Source organism: Symphodus melops (genome assembly GCF_947650265.1).
Source record: "Symphodus melops genome assembly, chromosome: 12".
In the NCBI taxonomy this organism is placed as follows: domain Eukaryota; kingdom Metazoa; phylum Chordata; class Actinopteri; order Labriformes; family Labridae; genus Symphodus; species Symphodus melops.
The window spans coordinates 9,794,536-9,813,770 of NC_136702.1; the positions used below are offsets into that span (position 1 = coordinate 9,794,536).

At 37.6% G+C, this 19,235-nt stretch overlaps 4 protein-coding genes across 7 annotated transcripts in view; 3 read left to right on the forward strand and 1 right to left on the reverse strand.

The window, feature by feature from the left end:
* The first annotated feature begins 1,195 nt into the window (after nt 1-1,195).
* Nucleotides 1,196-3,765, forward strand: LOC306832615 (protein FAM237A-like). Its single transcript, XM_079357434.1, has 3 exons — nt 1,196-1,445; nt 1,772-2,138; nt 3,471-3,765. The coding sequence occupies exons 2-3, from the start codon at nt 1,772-1,774 to the stop codon at nt 3,605-3,607; spliced, it is 504 nt and encodes a 167-aa protein (XP_079213560.1). The 5' UTR covers nt 1,196-1,445; the 3' UTR covers nt 3,608-3,765.
* Nucleotides 3,766-4,795: 1,030 nt separating this feature from the next.
* Nucleotides 4,796-9,652, forward strand: casp10 (caspase 10, apoptosis-related cysteine peptidase). Its single transcript, XM_079357972.1, has 11 exons — nt 4,796-4,831; nt 5,281-5,562; nt 6,082-6,187; nt 6,399-6,534; nt 6,809-6,888; nt 6,997-7,066; nt 7,689-7,778; nt 7,889-7,968; nt 8,067-8,187; nt 8,290-8,764; nt 9,028-9,652. Exons 2-11 carry the CDS (start codon nt 5,291-5,293, stop codon nt 9,194-9,196), a joined length of 1,599 nt encoding a protein of 532 aa, XP_079214098.1. The 5' UTR covers nt 4,796-4,831; nt 5,281-5,290; the 3' UTR covers nt 9,197-9,652.
* A 671-nt stretch (nt 9,653-10,323) lies between these two features.
* prkra (protein kinase, interferon-inducible double stranded RNA dependent activator) lies at nt 10,324-14,997 on the forward strand. The gene is made up of 8 exons (XM_079357428.1): nt 10,324-10,601; nt 11,379-11,554; nt 11,796-11,877; nt 12,203-12,281; nt 12,485-12,602; nt 12,690-12,784; nt 12,884-13,046; nt 13,893-14,997. Exons 1-8 carry the CDS (start codon nt 10,549-10,551, stop codon nt 14,048-14,050), a joined length of 924 nt encoding a protein of 307 aa, XP_079213554.1. The 5' UTR covers nt 10,324-10,548; the 3' UTR covers nt 14,051-14,997.
* Nucleotides 14,998-16,152: 1,155 nt separating this feature from the next.
* The window catches only part of osbpl6 (oxysterol binding protein-like 6), a 32,904-nt gene continuing 29,821 nt past the window's right edge, over nt 16,153-19,235 (reverse strand). For all 4 annotated transcript variants that reach the window (XM_079357535.1, XM_079357537.1, XM_079357536.1 and 1 more), the window contains one exon: nt 16,153-19,143. In XM_079357535.1, the coding sequence (XP_079213661.1) occupies nt 19,032-19,143 (112 nt within the window). In that variant the 3' untranslated portion in view covers nt 16,153-19,031. The remainder of the gene's footprint in view (nt 19,144-19,235) is intronic.

Genomic DNA, 19,235 nt, shown 5'->3' on the forward strand with positions numbered 1-19,235 from the left:
TTTGTACAAAGTATTATTTTAAGGAAAAAAACTACTGACTCTTCCTTTAAGACCTTTTCTAGCATTTTAAGCCTGTTTCCAGGTTTGACGCTAATCTTACTGTTATCCCATTGGCAATGAAAAGGCCAATTTGGCTTTTTGTTGAGAGTGACAAGTGACAGCCAGCTTATCTAAGCTAGTTGACGACAGAAAACCTGAATAAATATATGATATAACTTCTGCCACTAAAAGTACCAATGGAGCAAAAGTCTAACAGCTAGGTTAAGATTTGCTGAATTGTGAGACAGGATAAGGATGGAGAAATATATATGTGGGTAGACCTGCTTTTCTTTCATAACGCACATACTCATAACACAATGATTCCCATTTAATTGTACTAAATGTTGTCCTCCAGCCTCTCTTCCTGCCAAACGTCACATTTTGTGTTGAAATGTGAAATATAATTTATAATTTAGGCCTAGCAGCGGAAATTGTCTTAAAGTCTGCTTCTTTGCATTATCAGAAGGATGAATGACTAAGTAAGAACCTCACCCAGTACATTTAGTGTTGGCCCCTCACTGCGCAAAATTACGTTTGAGGTATGCATGTGACATTTCAGTAAAAGCACATAAACGTAGGCACTCCCTTAAACACCAGTTCAAGAATGAGCTTGTTTTTACAGGCAGCCAAACCACTCAAGTTTCTCACATTGCTTATATTTTCTTGACTATTTTATGTTTCCTTGAAGAATTTATCAACCAACTTAGTGAGAAAATAATCAACACATTAATTATTAGATTTTTTTCAAAACACTAAAATTAATTAAAAAAAAAAAAAACATAGTCTGCATTGCCATAGTATTTTTATTTTGTAACTATGGGGTAAAAATCCGGAGCCTTTCCTTAGATCAAGTTAACCAAAGGCATGGTCAAACATTTTCACAAGTGGTTGTAATAGATGGTTATGAAGTAAGATTCAGAGTCTTTTGTTGACCATTATCCAATTTTAGGTACCAAAGATTCACTAATTCACTCAATTTTTCACAATATTAAATTTGATAATAAACTTCCTACTTTAAACGATACAGCTCTCTTATGAGCCTTACAAGGATAACATATCTATACAATTTATATGGCCAATTTATCAGATAATTTTGCACATGCAAATGTTGCACCTTTGACTTATTCAAGATTAGTTTTAAGTAATGAGACAATCATGCTGGTCAACAGACACATTACATTATAGTCCACAGTATATCCTGTAACTAAGGCAGTCACCTGCATATGATCACAAGTATTTTAAAGAATGCTATTGGAAGGAATTGAAAGGTTACTTGTGCATTATTGGCGTGAGAAGATGTCGGCTAAAACTCGCAAAGGAGGGAGGCACTGACGTCAATTAGGACCCAACACATATTATACCAAACTTCAATCTACACCGTCTTGTATGTCGGCCAAGCTTTAGTGGTAAGTACAATTTATCATCGAAGTAATCTCCTTGCTCTTTAATAATGCTTTTTCTTTAACCTATTCTTTATATGTTGCTTTTTCAGTTTAATGATACCGTGCTTCTTTTGTGCAAAACTTGTTGAATGTAGGGATAGTTGTGTTCAGATTGTCGTTGTTTTTTGCCTTTATAATGGAGCTGGGTCTTTCATTGCATCCGGATGCATTTACTTTGGGTTAATTGAACTTTATTCAAGTTAGGCCTATACCTTATTTTGCCAAATCAATACCTGATTTACTGAATGGTCAATAGTAGAAACAGCTGGCCTGTGTTGTGTCCTCTACAGATGGCCCCTGTACTCCTCAACTTACACGTGGTTATAGTGTTTGTGCTGAGTTGCGCGCGTGCCGTCCCACTGCAGGGCCATAAGCTGGCACAGGTGGACCCCTTAACGGCCCCCCAGGCGAACCCGCAGTGCTGGGACTCCTCTTCGGCTCTGCTGCTGAAGATGCGCTCCCCGAAGATTGCTGACACGGTTCCTGCTTTCTGGGACCTGATGGTGACCCTCAGGGCGTCAGACAACAACAAACACACGGCGCTGTTCTGGGACCTGGCTCGTGTCTTCTGGGACCTTTATCTGGACTGCGTGCTGTCCAGGAGTCACGGCCTGGGGCGGAGACACGTGACAGCGGTACACTCTCTTATTACTGACAGTAAGTGTCCAGTAGACATAAACACAATCACATTATATTGAACTACTGGATCATTTTTGCTATCATTGTCAGAAACAGACTTGTTAAATGCTACATTAGATAAGTCTCATGAATAAGAAGTAGTTCTGTTGTGACACTAGTATTATTTTCTTGTAATACTCATGGTTTTACAGAATAGATATTTTTTAAATTAGGCTTCTTTTTTTTTTACCCAATATTTAGACATTGTCATGATCCACATGTCCAAGGTGTTTCCTTTTTTATAGACAACACAGCTTATATAGCCTAGGACATTTTACAAACTTTTATAGAACTTGTGTAGACCCTCTTAAATACCTGCAGTCTTATGGCCTTATTTTGTAGGTTACTAATAAAAGACACAAAACATTTGAACTCACTGCATTTTAACTTGTAAACAACGAATTTAATTTAATTTAATTTAATGTATGTATGTATGTATGCTGAAGCCAATAACAAAAAGACAAAGATACAATTACCCAGGTAAAATACTGTCAATGTTTGACTTTGTTCTCTTTAGGTTTTTTTTTTTTAATCATTGCTGTGCTTTACAGATTGTGGGCATGTTATAAAATAATCTACACAAAATGTTCATTTATATTAAAGTCTATTAATCATTTGGGGGTAAAATTCACAAACTCCAGCAGATGTAAAATGATGAAAGGACCTTAATCAGCTGCTATACTAAATGGCCTGTTATTTTTTTCACATTTTTATAATTCAATACAATATTCTTTATTTGTCATTCTGCAACCTCGCCCTTTGAAGCTTTAAGTGTTAATTGGTGCCAACAATTTACAATTTACTCAAGCATATTAAATGCATGACTTTCACATGTAACAATATGTCTGCTTTCTGCTTTTACCTAAGTAGATTATATGAGTAACTAATTCACCTACTGTTGATGAGGATTTACTCCATGTAGCGTTTGTCTTAGTTGTAGACTATTACAGATACAAAAAGGTTGCACCACTATTGATAATAGCAGCCAATTTCCTCAACAATGGAGGAAGTGAGGTGCAGATGGAAGATGCAACTGCCTCTGATTGAAGTGTGATGTTGGAAACCTGACTTTAAAAAAAATAAGGGTTTCAGATCAGGTTTGAATCATAAGACACCTGAGAGCAGGTTAACTGAGAACCGAGAATCCTGTGAGCTCTTTGAATTAAAAATAAGAGGACTTAGAAAAAATGCTAAACCTGTCATCAGTTTTGTACCAAACTGATTTATTCTCCGTTTGTGTTGGCCTGTGTTTGTCTCTCTTTCCCTCTCTCTCTCTTTCTGTGTGTGTGTGTTTGTGCACATCCTTTTCAGAGTCCTTTAGATTCAACAGTTTTGGATCAAACTCTTGGGCGTGGCTCAGTGTCAGAGTGAGGTGTAGAGGACACATCAAGACCCTGAAGACCAAACCCAAATCAAACACACACTCCCACAAATATTACGGAATTTGATCATGTTGTGTAACATTTTTCCAACTGAGAAACTGGAATTTTTCACTTTCTTTTCTTTTTTTCTTTTTTCTTTTTTTACTTCAGGTAGCTGTTTGAGAAATGATTGAAAGATTACCTGTTTGTTTGTTTATAACTGTAATAAATGAATGTATCATGGATTTATATTTTTTTGTTCTATATACAAATCAACTATAGATTCAGATTTTTGGTCATAAAATGTGTATTAAAATACATTTGTGCCCAGTTTTTTTCAGTGTGATCACAAATATTTTCCAGAATATGCAACATCTTAAATTAATGCAAACCTGATGGCTAGCTCATAAAAATAGAAGTATGTTAACACAATAATATAAACAATGTGTAAGTATGTAAAAAAGAAGTCCATCAATAGCCTTATGTATTTATAGATGCTACTGCTGAGGTATAAGTGTCTTTTTTTTAACACAGTAAAGCACAATGCAATGACAGTTATAGTCCCTTTAGGCACACATAAAATACAATGTCTTGAAAATGTGACAAAATAGACTTAGACTGAACTTTATTGATCCTTTTGGGATGACTCCCTCAAGGAATAGATGAAATGTTAGAAATACCCCTTACAATGAAACAATTCATCTCTCCCCAATGTGTTGAATTTGGACAGTGCCCATTTTCACCTCTACAGTATCACTTACATATTGCTCCTTTAGGACAATCTTCTCCCCTACTGTGTTAAGCAGGTGCCCTTTTTAAATGTTCCCTGCCCTCATAAGCTTTAGTCCTTCCCTGGTAAAAGCTATATAGACTTTATTTTGTTGATTGTGATTCAGAATAAAACGTAATGTGACTGTTTTAATGATTAAGCTGCTATATAATTTTAATGATGTAGTTGACTTTTTATATATCAACGGGAAATTGACTCTAAAGTTTCTGTTTTCACAGCCAGCGACAGGCCTTTCTGCGTTTGTACCCATAAAAGGTCATGTGCGTCACAAAGTTATAGGCGTGTCTTCGTTGACGCGCTCCAATAGGAGTTGTTTTCCCACAACGCGCGCCGGCCCTCTCTTATTTTCGATTTATACTTCCTCCTTTGTAAACGTAATTTAACAGTAAGTACAAAGTATCTAGAAAGTTCGAGTCATAGCCTAATGTATATGCCGACATAAAAAGACATAGTCTAAAATCATCTGTAGGTGAAGTGGACAGTGTAGTCTATAACCTACACCAGCTGAAAACTCCTTACAGGTAACAATCTAAATATTTACAGTCAATACGATTACAGTTCACAACACACCTTAAAAGTATGTCAACCGAGTTGAATGAAGCAGAAATATTAAGTATTTTGCGAACAGTGAGTTAGGTGTAGGTTTAGCGTTTGGATAATCGTGGTGCTTTATGTCAGACTGTTGAGATTATGCCACTGGTCATATTCAGACACCTTTTGTATCATTAACGTTGTGTGTCTGTTTTCATAACATTCACCCTTTTATTGTGTAACTTTGGCTATACATGTACAAAACACACTATTGCAAAATGTTGAAGAAAGGAATTGACCTAATAAACCCTCCTTGAGAAGGCTGTGCAAGATTGCCACAGACATAGCAATAGTTGGTTTGATCAAACACAAGCAGACATCAGACAGATCTGAAATAGAGAAGTCAAGTATCTAATTGTGTCTTGTATCTTGTTATTAGTGCTAAAAAAATGGATTTCCAAAAGCTGCTATTGGCTGTAGGAAATGCCCTGTCGAAGGAAGAGTTGAAATCTTTAGCGTTTCTTTGCACCGACCACCTGGGCCGAAAGTTGAGCTCAGTGGAGTCAGCCAGTGAGCTCTTCTCGAGCATGGTGGAACAAGACCTCCTTTCTGCTGAGAAACCACACCTGCTGACCGAGCTTCTCACCATCATCCAACGCCCTCGTCTGATCCGAGAGCTCAGCCTCACTGACCAAGCATCTACAACCATCTCTTCTTACAGGTGGAGCGTCCACATTGATTTCACAGTCTATCCATGCAGATGTCTGATTCACCTCCATAAAAGAATTAAAAAAACAGCAGATATTTACATTTGAGGAATTGGAATCACATATTTTTAATAAAAGGTTTCGTCTTAACATGTAACAATTACAAAATAATCCAAATGATATCAGTTGTATTTTCAAACAATTAATTCAATCAAAGTATTGTATTAGTATGTATACAATAATATGGGGGCGCCGATAGCCTGGTAGTTTTGGCACGCTTACGTGTACAGAGGTAACTGTCTCAGCACAGCAGCCATGGGTTCGGGTCCATCCTCCATCTTATAAAGGCAAAGAAATATCTAAAAAAAAAGAAAAGAATGTATATGATCTCCATCAAACACACATGGTGAGGTGAACATATTTTAGACTGGAAAAAACAAGGATCAGATATTTCTATAGACAATAATAAACTATAAAAACATAATAATAAATGGTCATTATATAGATATGAATCTATATTTCTTTATTAACAGGAAGCTGCTCTACAACCTGTCTGAAGAACTAACTGATGATAACTTGAAAGACATGAAATTCTTGTTGATTGGAAAGCTACCTCGAAGAAAACTGGAGGACAATGTGGTGAGTGCAGTGGCTTGTAATCAGTGGCTGTTTTACTTTTAATGTATTAAAGACATTTTTTTAAGGTAAGCGTGAGATGGTATTGTTACAGTATAGAAGATACATTGCTTTACCATGCTTTGTTTAGAAATAGAAATAGAATTCTTGAAATTAATTGTAAACCTGCGTGTGCTTTCTTCTTCTGTTAAAATACTTCTGCTGAACTTGTCAGACTACACTGGAGGTTTTCCTGGAGATGGAGCACATGGACCTCATAAACAACACCAATCTAAACCTAATGGAGGAGTTGCTTCAGTCATGCTGTCCCATATTGACTGAAAAGGTCAAAAAGTACAAAGAACAGCAGAGTAAGCCAGTGAAACCTCTCACAGCAAATAAAAACATTGAATTATAAATACAACAAAGGGACACAAATGTAACCGTAACAAAGAAACAGGACAGAAGAGGGCAGCAGGGTCTTAACGTTGAATAAGTTGGGTTGTAATTGACATTACAGTGGAGACTCACCGTTCCATAGTACATCTAACCAAGCATTTATAATATATTATAGCTTAAACAGTGTTTGAAGTAAAATGTGTGTACATCACATTGATATTGTGTGTCTGTTTTTTTTAATGGCAGCACCTTACAGCAGCCATGTCACTCAAGAAACAGGCCGACCCAGATCTATGTCTGTCCCCCTTGAGCCAAACCAGAACCAGGTACATTCTTTTATGTTGCTTGAAATCTCTCTGAGTTGCCATAAAATATCTCCACTTGCCTTTTTTGTTGTTGCTTAAAAGTCTTTTTTTGTGTATGTTATAAATCAGCACCCTCAATTTTCCCATCCTAAGAGGAGAATGTCAACAGAATATTCAGGTAAGGGGAAAGACATCATTTAACATCCGATATAAACATGTTTTTTACTTTCAGCTTGGTGAATTTGAGAAAAATGTTCAAATATTTTACACACAGTCTGTTTATCATCATGTTGTGTAATAATGTTTTAATACGTCTCAAATAGGCAAGCAGTTCATGACATATCATTTTTTGAAAGGTATAATGGGAGGATTTATTTTTTTGCATAAATATCTTTAGTGGAATAAATAAATCATATAATAATAAATCATATGTGAAATATTTGTAAAAGCTAAAGTCCATCACATAACTTATTTTTTTCTTCATAACACTGATGTCAGGCCTTAATAATTAAGGGACACATGGTTGAAAAACGTAATCAATGGATTTGTTTCCCCTATTTAAGATACCATTATTTTATACCATCCAAACAGCTAACATGTCTATTTGCAATGTCCAACAGTACAGTTATTCATATTAATTGTGTGTATTTTTTCCAATTGTGTTGAGCATCTTTATTTTAAAAAACAAAACATCATCTGTGTTCCCTGAAGGACTCACCCACCTCTGTGGGTGAGTCCTACTCTTTAACTGTCACCTTATGAACCTGTTTAAATGCGTTGTCTGAGATTAATACTTAGCTTTCTTCTCTCAATATTTCTAGATTTCCAGAATGTGCCGGAGGTTGTAGATGAAGCTCTTCCACATGCACTGAGCAAATTAAGCATTAACAGACGCAGATCCTCCTCCAATTGTAACTTTCTGTCTTACCCTATTTTTGACACGTCAGACCTTTTAACCATTCAGCATAACTTTTGTCCCTCTCTATTAAATAACAGTTTTTTATGTCCTTCTGTCCTACAGTGAAAAGCGATGCTTCTGTAATATTGGCATCTCATGGAGACCTAAACTCCTCTCAACAGACTACAATTATAAACACGGAGGTGTGTGTCATTTTTGAAGCAGAAGTGTAAGGATTACACTTAATTACCATTGATAATCAAATCTGTATTACAAATATATTTTTGCTCATTATCTGTAGGACGTGGGATCATATCCCATGACTGCAGAAAAGAGAGGATTCTGTTTGATTATAAACAACAACGACTTCTCTAAATCCAAACAAGGCCTCCAGATGCGAGAGGGAACCATGAGGGATGAAGGTTAACTTTTGTTTGAAAATGTCTGATTAGATTGGTGCATGGTTTCTTACCTTGATGTGTCTCAACTGGTGCAAAATTTCATATACACCTGTGTGCTTCCAGGGTGCTTGGTGAAAGTGTTTGAGTGGCTTGGGTTTCACGTAGTGATCGAGAGGGACTGTGATAGACAAAAGATGCTGGATGTGGTTCAGGACCATGGAAAAAAAGACCACCAGGACATGGACTGTCTGGTGTGCTGCATACTAAGCCACGGCGAGCAGGATGGCGTGTATGGTGTGGACGGACTCACCGTAGCTCTGAAGGAACTAAAGGAACCTTTCAATGGGTTAAAGTGCCCCTCTTTGGCAGAAAAACCTAAGCTGTTTTTCATCCAGGCCTGCCAGGGCACTAACCAGCAGGAGCCTGTCTACATCCAGGCGGATGGTCCCAACCCTGTCGTTAAAGACTCCATCCCATCTGAAGCAGATTACCTGCTGGCCATGGCCACTGTGCCTTTTTCTGTGTCTTACAGAGAGAGGAAAAATGGCACATGGTTCATTCAGGCATTGTGCCAAAACCTCCTCCAAATGGTGCCGAAGTAAGTGAAGCAAAAAATCCAATATGGTTAAATGATGTGATTTTTTTGGGGTGGCATTGTATTATACACTGTCAGTCCTACTTTATCCATTTTATTTTATTCAGGTACATCATGTTACTTAAACCTCTATGCCATGCTTAGATTAAACAAAATATACAAGCAGGACTTTTACTTGAAATGGACAGTTTTTGTTGTGTCATTGTGTTTTCATTGAACAACTCCAGTTGCTGTGATACATAAAACTGTATTGTTGTTTGTTCCAGGGAAAATGACCTCATGACTATCATGACAAAGATTAATGCAGATGTGAGCAAAAAGACTGACGACTCAGGCCAGAAAAAGCAGATGCCTCAACCTTCCTTTACACTTCGGAAGAAAGTGGTCTTTCCAATCCCCAAAACCTCTCCTCCCAGCCTCCTTCATATCCAGTGACTGATGCCACTTTGATGAACTTGCACAACAAATGATTCTTTCATGTTTTTCTATAATACCAGGTGTATTCTAAAGCCCAATTTGCACAGGACTAGTATTACCTGGAAATTTTAAAAATTTCACTGCCATGTCTTTGTTTTGTGTGGTGCATGTGCACGGGATAAGCAAAGTTTGTGATGTTTTTATCTGGATTTTTATTTTAAAGTAGCCTTATTATCATATATCAATCAATACATTTACAGGTACAAACAAAATATGGGTCATACAGCAAGAGTAAAAACAAAACAAAACAAGAACAGTTATCTTTTACCTAGTCAATCGCAGGCAACTCACAAACTTCTGTTTTGTATATCCTCCACTACATCAGTCCAACACCCATTACATGTAGAATGTACCGTTCCAGCGCCCCTCAAGTGAAGATATGAATTTGTGGTCTTAACCTATCTTGGCAACTTTGGTATTCTGGTATGGTCTGTAGTTAGAGTCGGGTTGTTGTGCTCACCTTTAGATAAACACTTTTTAATTTTTCCCTCCATTGTTGTATGATAGGTGGCTTTACATTTCTCCACAACGCTATGATCATTTTTTAGTGTAAAGTAAGTAAATATGTATGTTTGTGGGTGTCACCCACTCTCTAGACTGTTTTATTAATGTGGGTTGAATTATCCATGTAGGAAAAACAAAATGAAATCTTTCTTGCCTGAGTGACAGCTTAGTGACTGTTAAGTTGAATGAATAACTGATCTCCAAGATGTCAACAAAATTCAAAAAAGACATTTTCAACTGGCTGTACCCAATGTTTAGATCTGTTGTGGTATTTATGCAGATTAGCACTTATGTATGATTATGCCCTGTTTGTTTATGTTAACAAACAATAAAAAATAATAATGAATAGATGTATGGATTGGGTATATTTGGTCTTTTTCAAAACTTTCCCCTATTGGGTTTCTTTTGGGATTTTTATCCCTTACTCAGGACATATTGAGGATACAAAATCACTTAAGTTTGCTTCTATTGCACACAGATTTTGGCTTAAAATGACTGAACTACATTAGGTCGACAGTTCAATGAAATCACCACTGGGTGGCAGAACACATTATGGTGTCAACGCTTTGCTATTACTTGACCCGGCGTTGATAACCCGGATGTTGATATGATGTCAACTCGGTAATTTCCCTGACCAGTGTCCAATGAAGAATATTTCGCCTTTTTAGGCCGTTCATATCATTCATGATAACCAAAACTTGATGCCGAGAAATATATTGTTTCAAAGCGGTGTCTGAGAAATCTCAGTTACTTCCAGTAGCTTGTCAAGGCAGCTGGTAAAGAACAGCAGCAGCAGCATTGTAAACATGTCTGAAGAGGTCTCTCCATCACCTGCAGCACAGTCCCTCTCTGAGCCCAGGTGAGAGGCTTCACTTCTCCTTTATTACCTTTCACAGTGACATGCTAAAAGTGTGCAACGATTTCATGCAACGATTTGTTTTTTGAAATATTGAGAGAAAGGGATAATAAAGAGAATAATGTGAAAGTCTGAAAAGTTTATCAAGTTAGATGACACATTACAAAGAAAGAAACTGAAAGTGAAACTTAAGAGATGCAATAATCAGCTGCCGAGTGTTTTTAAGATTAACGTTTAATATTAGAATAAAATGCCTTTATTGTCATAATACAATTGTAAAACGAAATGATTGGCTCCACCTTAAAGTGCAGACAGTTAAAAAGAAAGACAATAAAAGAATATAAAAAAGTAACTGGTTAAGGTAAGATGGGCTGTGTATGGTAGGACTTGTAGCAGCATAATAAATTATGAATGGCTATTGCGGAAATATAAAATAAATATTTGCACAATGAAATGTATATTATTGTAAAAACATAAAATATAAACATAGCACAGTATGAAATGTAAACTATTGAAGAAGTATAAAATATATATTTCATCGTATGAGATGTAAACCATAGCAGAAATATAAGTATAAGTATAACACAGTATGAAGTAAGCTATAGCAGAAATAATGGGCTTAATTTTCTTGATCTTTTGTTTTGTAGACCCTCAATAAGCATTTTAACTTTGTGTCCATAAGTGCAGTTAGAGTCCCTTTGTTGACATCAGAAAAACAAACATCAGTTAAGCAGCAACAGTTAACATGGTCATGATTTACTGTATGTTCAATAAACACAGTATGGATGAAAATACAGCGCAGAAGACCAACTCTGCAAAGACACCAATACAAATCCTGCATGAACATGGCACCAAAAGTGGGAACCTTCCTGTGTATGTGATGGAGAAGGCGGAAGGAGAGGCTCACCAGCCCAGCTTCATCTTCAGTGTGAAAATCGCAGATGTCACCTGCACAGGTAAGTTACTGCCCCCCCCCCCCCCCCTCCCCGCTTTGATAGCTGCCTGTCCCTGGAAAAAGTATTTCAGCTTAAAAAGAAAAAGGAAAAAAAAAATGCTGATAATTCAGAGAGACCACCTCATCCTGCAACCTGCCATTCATCACCTTTGAATTGTTGCACAACAGCAAGTATATTCCTGCAGTGTTTTCTTTGAAGCCGAGGTGAAGTGAGGGTGGTTGCTGTGCTTGTTTTGTTTCAGGTCAGGGTCCCAGTAAAAAGGCTGCGAAACACCAGGCTGCAGAGGCTGCCCTGAAGATTCTCAATGTAGATGCTGGAGAAGTGTGAGTAGAGCTGAAATAATGTTGAATAAAGACATTTTTCTCATTTTTTTTTTCAGATTTTTTTTTTTTTTTTTTATAAATTTTGATTTAACAAGACTTTTGTGAGGTCAAACTAACACATTTTTAAATATGTACTTTTAAATATTGTGCTAATTATTATTATTATTATTTTTTACATCTGACATCACAAAGAAAATAGTGTGCAGATAGGCAATGTCCTCAGTAAAGAAAAAACAACAACCTGATAGTTTACGGTCTGTTAGTGAGTGTTAATCTGCTGCAGCTGTGGTAAAAGCTTTAAAGTCTTTCCTCTATATCCCAACAGGAACGTTCCCGTGAAGTCTGAGAGTAACGGTGTGGCAGTAGAAACAAACAACCATCCTAACTCTGTGGGGGTGCTGCAGGTGTGTACATCGCATGTGTTTCCTGTATTTGAAGATTTATTTACAGGTTGACTAAAATAACCACAAGTAGATCAGGCTTATTTCCATTGTGTAGACATGTTTAGCTGTTTTGAAATATTTAGCTTATTATATCGCCAGTTAGTGTCATATATTTTTCCCTGTCCGCTTTCTTTTGTCTTCATGTATCCTCTACTGTTTGTCAGGAGTTAGCTTTGCAGAGAGGATGGCGTCTTCCTGAATACACAGTTTTAAAGGAGGCTGGTCCTCCACACAAGAGAGAATTCACTGTTACCTGTCGAATGGAGTCTCTGACTGAGAAAGGTATGAGTGTATTTCTAAAAACTATGTGAATCAGATCACCTTCCTGATATTCATCTCGCTCTGACTATCTGCCATCTATTTTGACAGCTGTTGGGAATTCCAAAAAGGCAGCAAAGAAGGCGGCTGCAGAGAACATGGTGGCAAAGCTACAAAGTCTGTCAGGCTGTTCTGAAATCACATGGGTATGTCGGATAGTTCTCACAGGCAGCTGAAACATTTCTGATTTTCAAAGTCTTTGAAACATGTAAAGATTTGATCTATTTCGCTTTTTGTTTTTTTAGAGTCCTCAGTCCAGTGTTCGATTTGAGAACGTACGAAATTCGCAAGCAGAGAAGATCACTCTGCTGAGAAGAAACCCGCTGAGCATTCCTAACACTGACTACATTCAGATGATGTTGGAGTTGTCCAAGGAGCAGGGCTTTGAGGTCACATACTTTGACATCGGTGAGCAAACACACTCATCATCGCAGGCTGCTTTCCATTCAGCTTCTGGTCGCTCACATCTCTCATTTGTTCCAAGGGAAAACGTCTGACCGTGTTATAAAAATGATCATAGATCTATTCCAGTGTGATGGAAAAAAACAAATACAAACGTGTATTTATTACCAAAAAAAAAAAAGAGTGAATACGCCACACATCAGTTATAATCAGGTTTATTTTTGGGCGCTTGTTGCCTTTATCAGAGAGTCAGGACAGTGGTTTGTGTCAGAAATGGGGGAGACAGACAGAAAGTGGGGAACGACACTCAGGAATGAGCCACAGGTCAGATTTCAAACCTTGCTGTCTGCTTGGAAGACTCAAGCCTTCGATTGTTTGGTGCACGCACTGACTGCTAGCCTACCAGAGTCCCATAACGATAATGACAGGAGGTACAATTAGCCCTTTATTTCCTCTGACGTTTTAAGATGTACTTTAAGCAGAACAAAGAATAAATACAGATTTTTCTTTGAAATGTTGCACATTTTCTTCAATATCCACATAAAATGTTATTAAAGAGTGATACATGTAGCTGTTGATAAAAGAAGGATGAGATAATCGTAAAAAAATAAAATAAAAATAGTTTTACGTTTTGACAAAATATGAGATTCACTGTTTCGTCCACAGGGGTCGCCAAAATCAACACAAGCCGAAAGTTTGAATGTATTGGAGCATCCTCAATAATAACAGATCTCAACAGACAAGAGGACATATTTTAAGCTGGATGGAAAGCACCCAAAGAAAAACCGCATGTATTTAATGGTCATGCGAAGTTGTAAATGAAACATTGTTTTTTTTGTTTGTTTTAATTAGATGAGCTGACGGTGAACGGACAGTATCAGTGCCTGGCAGAGCTGTCCACCTCCCCCGTCACTGTTTGTCATGGCACAGGCATTTCCTGTAGCAATGCCCACAATGACGCGGCACACAGCGCGCTCCAGTACATCAAGATCATGGCCTCCATCAAGTAAAAAAAAAAGAGAGAAAGTCAGAACAAGCCACCTCTGCTTCACCTAAACCGTCACATAGAACAGCTGACGTCAAGGCTGTAGAAGATCTCCAAACTCGTCTTCCTGTCCGTGGCTGATAAGAGGTTAAGGTATATTTTTTTAATAATGTCTATCACAAAGTGGATCATGCTCACAGCAGTATTATTCACTTGAATCAGGCAGCTTTACATGTGAAGAGACAAACCATACACACAACTATGAAGCAAATACAACCACTATTTGTTTCCAGGTCACACCATCATTTATTATTATAAATAATGAAATATTCAAGCTAGCACGAGTGTCACTGAAAGAGGAAGCCCATCACTCCGCATTATGAAGCAGCTCCTCCTGAATCTTTGATGTGCATAGTTTGAGCTCAGCTCTTTAAATGTTTGTCTGTTTGCTGTGAAGAATTCTCCGCCTCTTTGTTTGATAAACGAGGGTGTGCTTTGTTTTAGATTCCAGCCGATTTAATTTACTCTTTTATTCCACTTAGTTTATCCAGGCAGCAGCAAACTGACTCTGAGAGGGAATAGAAGATCTTAAACTTTTAATCAACTTCATGGATATCTTCCGTTCTTCACAATTTTAAATTGAACAAAAGTCGCCTGAAATAGAAATTATTTGAAACACTGAGATTATTTTTAACTTAATATTTATTTTTCCCACATCCACTCTTCCAACTTCCGTCATGCAGTCTCCTGCTGTCCTTATCTGTTGGACTCTCCAAATAGATCAAACTTGCAATTTTATATCCACACCCCGCCGCTCTGTTGCCATGTTTTGCAGTGTGCCTCATAGTAGCTGAATTTAATAAAGGAACTCTGCTGTATGAAGTGAACCAAGATGGAAAGCAGCAAGAGCCTGTGAATAAAAGCAGGAAAATAAACCGTATCAATAAATGTCAACGGGTGTTTGTTTCTGTTAATGGTCATGAAACAGTCTGACGGTGTGGAGAGAACCGATTGCAGCGGTGCCTTCAGGAGCCCTTTGCAGTGTTATTGAATGAAATGTCGTGGGAGCTGACCGTCTGACAGCCATCAATTCATCCTGCTGTATTAGCAGAAAGGTAATTACATCAGGGACTGTGTACTGCTTCATTCACTCGTGAATAATGTGGGTAAATGAGACGCGAGAAACACGTCAATACTCCCAACAGGATGGAAGAAATATATTCAAAGAAACACGCATTGATTTGAACTGCTTTTTCATTTTCACTTACAGTACATCGTGATTTAAATTAGAACCATTTTCTATAAATCAACATGCCTGCATTTCACAGCCTGTGTCTGTACTAAGCATCGTCACATTTTTCCTGTAAGTACAACTCGTGGTTGTCAGGTGAAGTCAGTTTCTTTACAGTCTGACGAGTCTCGAAGTAGACCTTGGTTTTCAGTGGCAATACACGAGAGGGAGTGATGATGAACTGAAGATGAGCACTGCTGTGATTCAGTGAAGAGAATCACAGATAGTGCTGATCGATAGTGGTGACAGCATCGTGTGATATTGATTTCATACTGTACAACAGTTAAAGAAGCAGTAGATTTAAAAAAAAAATTAAAAATCCGGATTGAGATTCACGGACGAATAAAAACAATTAAATAAAATGAAATAATGTAAAGGTTTTAGTGAGGATAACGGCATAATGTCATCCCCAAACAACCCATATCGTCAGACATGGAACACCTCTTGTCCAATCAGATTGCTTGGTGGGAACTGACTGTTGTATAATGTCCATTACTAGTGCAGCCAAAGAAGACTAAACTGCGATCTCTTTAAACCATCTTCTAGTAACACAAAACGTTGGGGTAAATAAGAAATAATATAGCTCATTTGTCAGATTTTTGATGGACATCTCAGTAATTTATTACATGTAATTCTGTCTGCAAAAGCCCCTTTAAAGAAAAATGTGTTCAGTTGTGTTTCAGATAGAGGTAGATAAAGCCTCTTTCTGCTTTCATTATATTTATTGACTTAAACGTTTTCCTGACAGTCTTGTTTAAAGGGAAGTCTCATGTTGATGACACAGATTTTTTTTAACAGCCTCGTCTTCTCCACAATAACCACACACTCGTCATTAGTAGAGTTTTACAGTTTTATTAGAACAAGCACTATATAGCAGCAGTGTACAGTGTTCATGGAAAGATATGTACTTTGTTAAAATTGCACTTTAGAAGGTCTCCGTTCGGAAAAGATCTGAAATAATTGGGCTGACACAGTGCTTAGTGATGCATGTCAGTCCGGAAATCAAAACCAAAAAAACAAAAAAACTACACGAGCCCAATTAGGAGAAAGAAAAACTTTTTTTTTTTTTTTAAATTTTTTTTTAAGGCATCTGCAACATTCATTGGCAGGCTAAGTTGTCTAGACATGCAGGCAGAACAATGGATGAAGAAAGCATGAGGAGGTTTTTTTTTGTTTTTGTTTATTTTTACCACTACTTCAGTCTGACTGATAAAACTCTAAGCAAAGCCTCGGCTCGACCTCCGTACGCAGCTGTTGTGATTCATTGTTGTTAAACTCATGTGGGAGGAAGTATCGGAGCCAGCTTTTCTAGTAGTGACCTATCTTCTAAGTGTGCTGTATTTACATGTTGGAGTGATGTTGGAGAAGCAGATCAGTGCACATCTTTTACACTGCAAGCATTTTACTGTCAAATAAACCTTTTTTCCCCCCCTCTTCATAAGTCAAAGACATCTCCATCAAAATCTTAAGCCAAGACATTTTAACCTCTGCTACATCCTGAAATCTTTTTTTTTTTTTTTTTTGATATAGTTATCATCTGCAGGCGTGTGGAGACTGGATGATGTGCGTTGTACGAGTTCTCAGCATGGCGGGTTCTAATCAGTGGTGTGTTTGAGAGGCATTAGTAAATGCATTAAGGCACAGCAAGTGAAACGGATGCTGATTTGAAGCATTGAGTGGGGCTCGAATAACAATAGTACATTAAAAACAAAAGGGTATGGATGCAAAGCACTAATATCTTTTTGGTTTGTAATCTACAGTACCATATGAACAGTGCACACAAGATGAATATTTATATTCACTGTTTTTGTCCCCTGGTGTCCTCGCCCTGCAGTCCTGACTGAATGAGGAGGATACCATGTTGTTTTTTTTGGGGGGGGAGGGGTTATTTTTGTGAGTATGTAACATATCATGGGGACACAAGTTAAAAAAAAAAAAGATTAAAGCTAATCAGCTTTGCAATAAAAAGACAAACTGCATAAATATAAGTGATTATAGCAGTAAAGTCTCTGAGGAATCAAACTCATCATCCTTTCAGTACACTTCAGTTTTTCTGCACTGACTTGTTTGGTTTTCACATTTCTTGTGACGCACAACCGTCAGTGTCCTGAAACTGCACTTACAGGTTACAACCTGTAGGTGGCTCCTGTGTTTCAAAATGTAATCTCGCCTAAATGAGTGACTCATGGAAGTGCAGTCTTACTGAACAGATTCATTATCAGTCCAAAGGAAGCGTATTCCAGTTTAGATGATAAGGAATAATTTAGCTAATTAATAACCAGAAGTACTATATGGCTGTTACTTTTCTTTCTTACACATTAGTTTATGGTCCAATCTTTTGGTTATTTGTCAGCGCAAAGACAAAGTTTAAAACTTTGGTACACTTTGATTGGAATAAATTATAATTTGGAAAAAGTTAAATTGAGTACCACTTCCTGGTATTTAAAAAATAATGGTATCTTCCATATTTGGATTTGTGTTTTGCCTTGTACTTATGGGATGTGACTGTTTATCTCTTACTCAAGAAAAATCATGACAGAGTCTTAGCAGGACTTTGAAGCTGTACAATTTACTATACAATCTTTCCTTAGACCACCAATTAGATTCAGTCTCCAGTGACTTCCTCCTTCACTGACACTAAAGTCATTTCTGCTTCACATTCATTCAGACTCAGTGTGTGCCCACTATATATGGAGGGAGTCGTGTGTGTGTGTGTGTGTATTTATGTAACCATGTGAGTCAGAGGAGCTGGTTTCATGTAACAATGTTTAAAATTAGACAGTATGGCAGGGCTGCTGAGGGTCTTCCTCTATTTACACATAATTCCATCGTGAGGGGAAGCTGGACACGGTGACCGATCTGGGTGGATGCTCTGAAAATAAAAAAATCTAAACATCTGAAAAGGTTGTAGGTGTGTCCTGCATCACGTGTCCAAAACAATGCAATGGGATTTTCATCTTCATCCCACCTCTCCTTCCACTCTGAGTGCTTGAGTTTGAAAGTATTCTTTTAAAAAAAAATCCACCTATTGGACACAGCACTTCCTTTCCTGCAGCCCAGATTCATTTGAAATGAGCGGTTTCCCCGAGAGAGCACTGCTATCTCAGATCCAACATTATTAAAAGGCAAAAATAAATAAAATCTGCTATTACACATAATGCTATTTCACTCAATTCTGAGTCAAAGATATTTTATAAAAATATCTCTCTTTTTTTTTTTAGTAATTTCTATAGTAATTGATGACATAATAAATGCGGCTTAATGCCGGTGGAGCTGCTCTCTAAACATGCACTGTATCGTAGGTAATCAAAACGTCTACTTTAGAGACTAATCTAACACAAACTGCTGTCAGAAATCAAATGGCTTTGACTAAAAAGCTCTAAATCGTGTGACTTGTTCCGGCGTCTTTTTAAGGCAAGGAAATAATCAAAAGTCAAAAGGAGCTGAGGAAGATCTACATAGGAGTGGTACCATTGTTGTCCTGACAACCCAGCTTCCACAAGCACAATGAAGGCGATCCTTCAGGATGTTTCCATAGATGGATGACCTTGTGACAGCGCCACAAAACCTTAACAGTGTTTCTGGCTGTCAGACCCGTCTTTGAGCTCCATGCACACAGACGTCATATCGTTAACATGTTTCTCCCAACACCTCGTTGTGCATAGGTAACGGCTTTCTTTGTCTGATGTATCCGACGCAGTTGTTCCCCTATGTGTTACCACAGGTTCGCTTGAGGCTCCATGTTGATGAAGCCGGGGTTTTTGCGCAGCTCCCAGTATGTGTTGTTCGAGACCCATCTCTCTCTGTGATTGGAATCAACTACTTTCCTGCAGGAAAAGACAGAAGAGACAGTTTGTGACTGATAAACTGAAAGCAATGGGATTCAATTAAATCCATGATATAAACTGCAACCGAGTCA

Coding starts and splice junctions, on each gene's coding strand:
- casp10 (XM_079357972.1), top strand. CDS start 5,291: ATGGATTTCCAAAAGCTGCTATTGGCTGTAGGAAATGCCCTGTCGAAG. Junction 5,563..6,081: donor ACAACCATCTCTTCTTACAG/GTGGAGCGTCCA, acceptor CTTTATTAACAG/GAAGCTGCTCTACAACCTGT. Junction 7,969..8,066: donor CTACAATTATAAACACGGAG/GTGTGTGTCATT, acceptor CATTATCTGTAG/GACGTGGGATCATATCCCAT.
- prkra (XM_079357428.1), top strand. CDS start 10,549: ATGTCTGAAGAGGTCTCTCCATCACCTGCAGCACAGTCCCTCTCTGAG. Junction 12,282..12,484: donor ACTCTGTGGGGGTGCTGCAG/GTGTGTACATCG, acceptor ACTGTTTGTCAG/GAGTTAGCTTTGCAGAGAGG. Junction 13,047..13,892: donor GGTCACATACTTTGACATCG/GTGAGCAAACAC, acceptor TGTTTTAATTAG/ATGAGCTGACGGTGAACGGA.
- LOC306832615 (XM_079357434.1), top strand. CDS start 1,772: ATGGCCCCTGTACTCCTCAACTTACACGTGGTTATAGTGTTTGTGCTG. Junction 2,139..3,470: donor ACACTCTCTTATTACTGACA/GTAAGTGTCCAG, acceptor CATCCTTTTCAG/AGTCCTTTAGATTCAACAGT.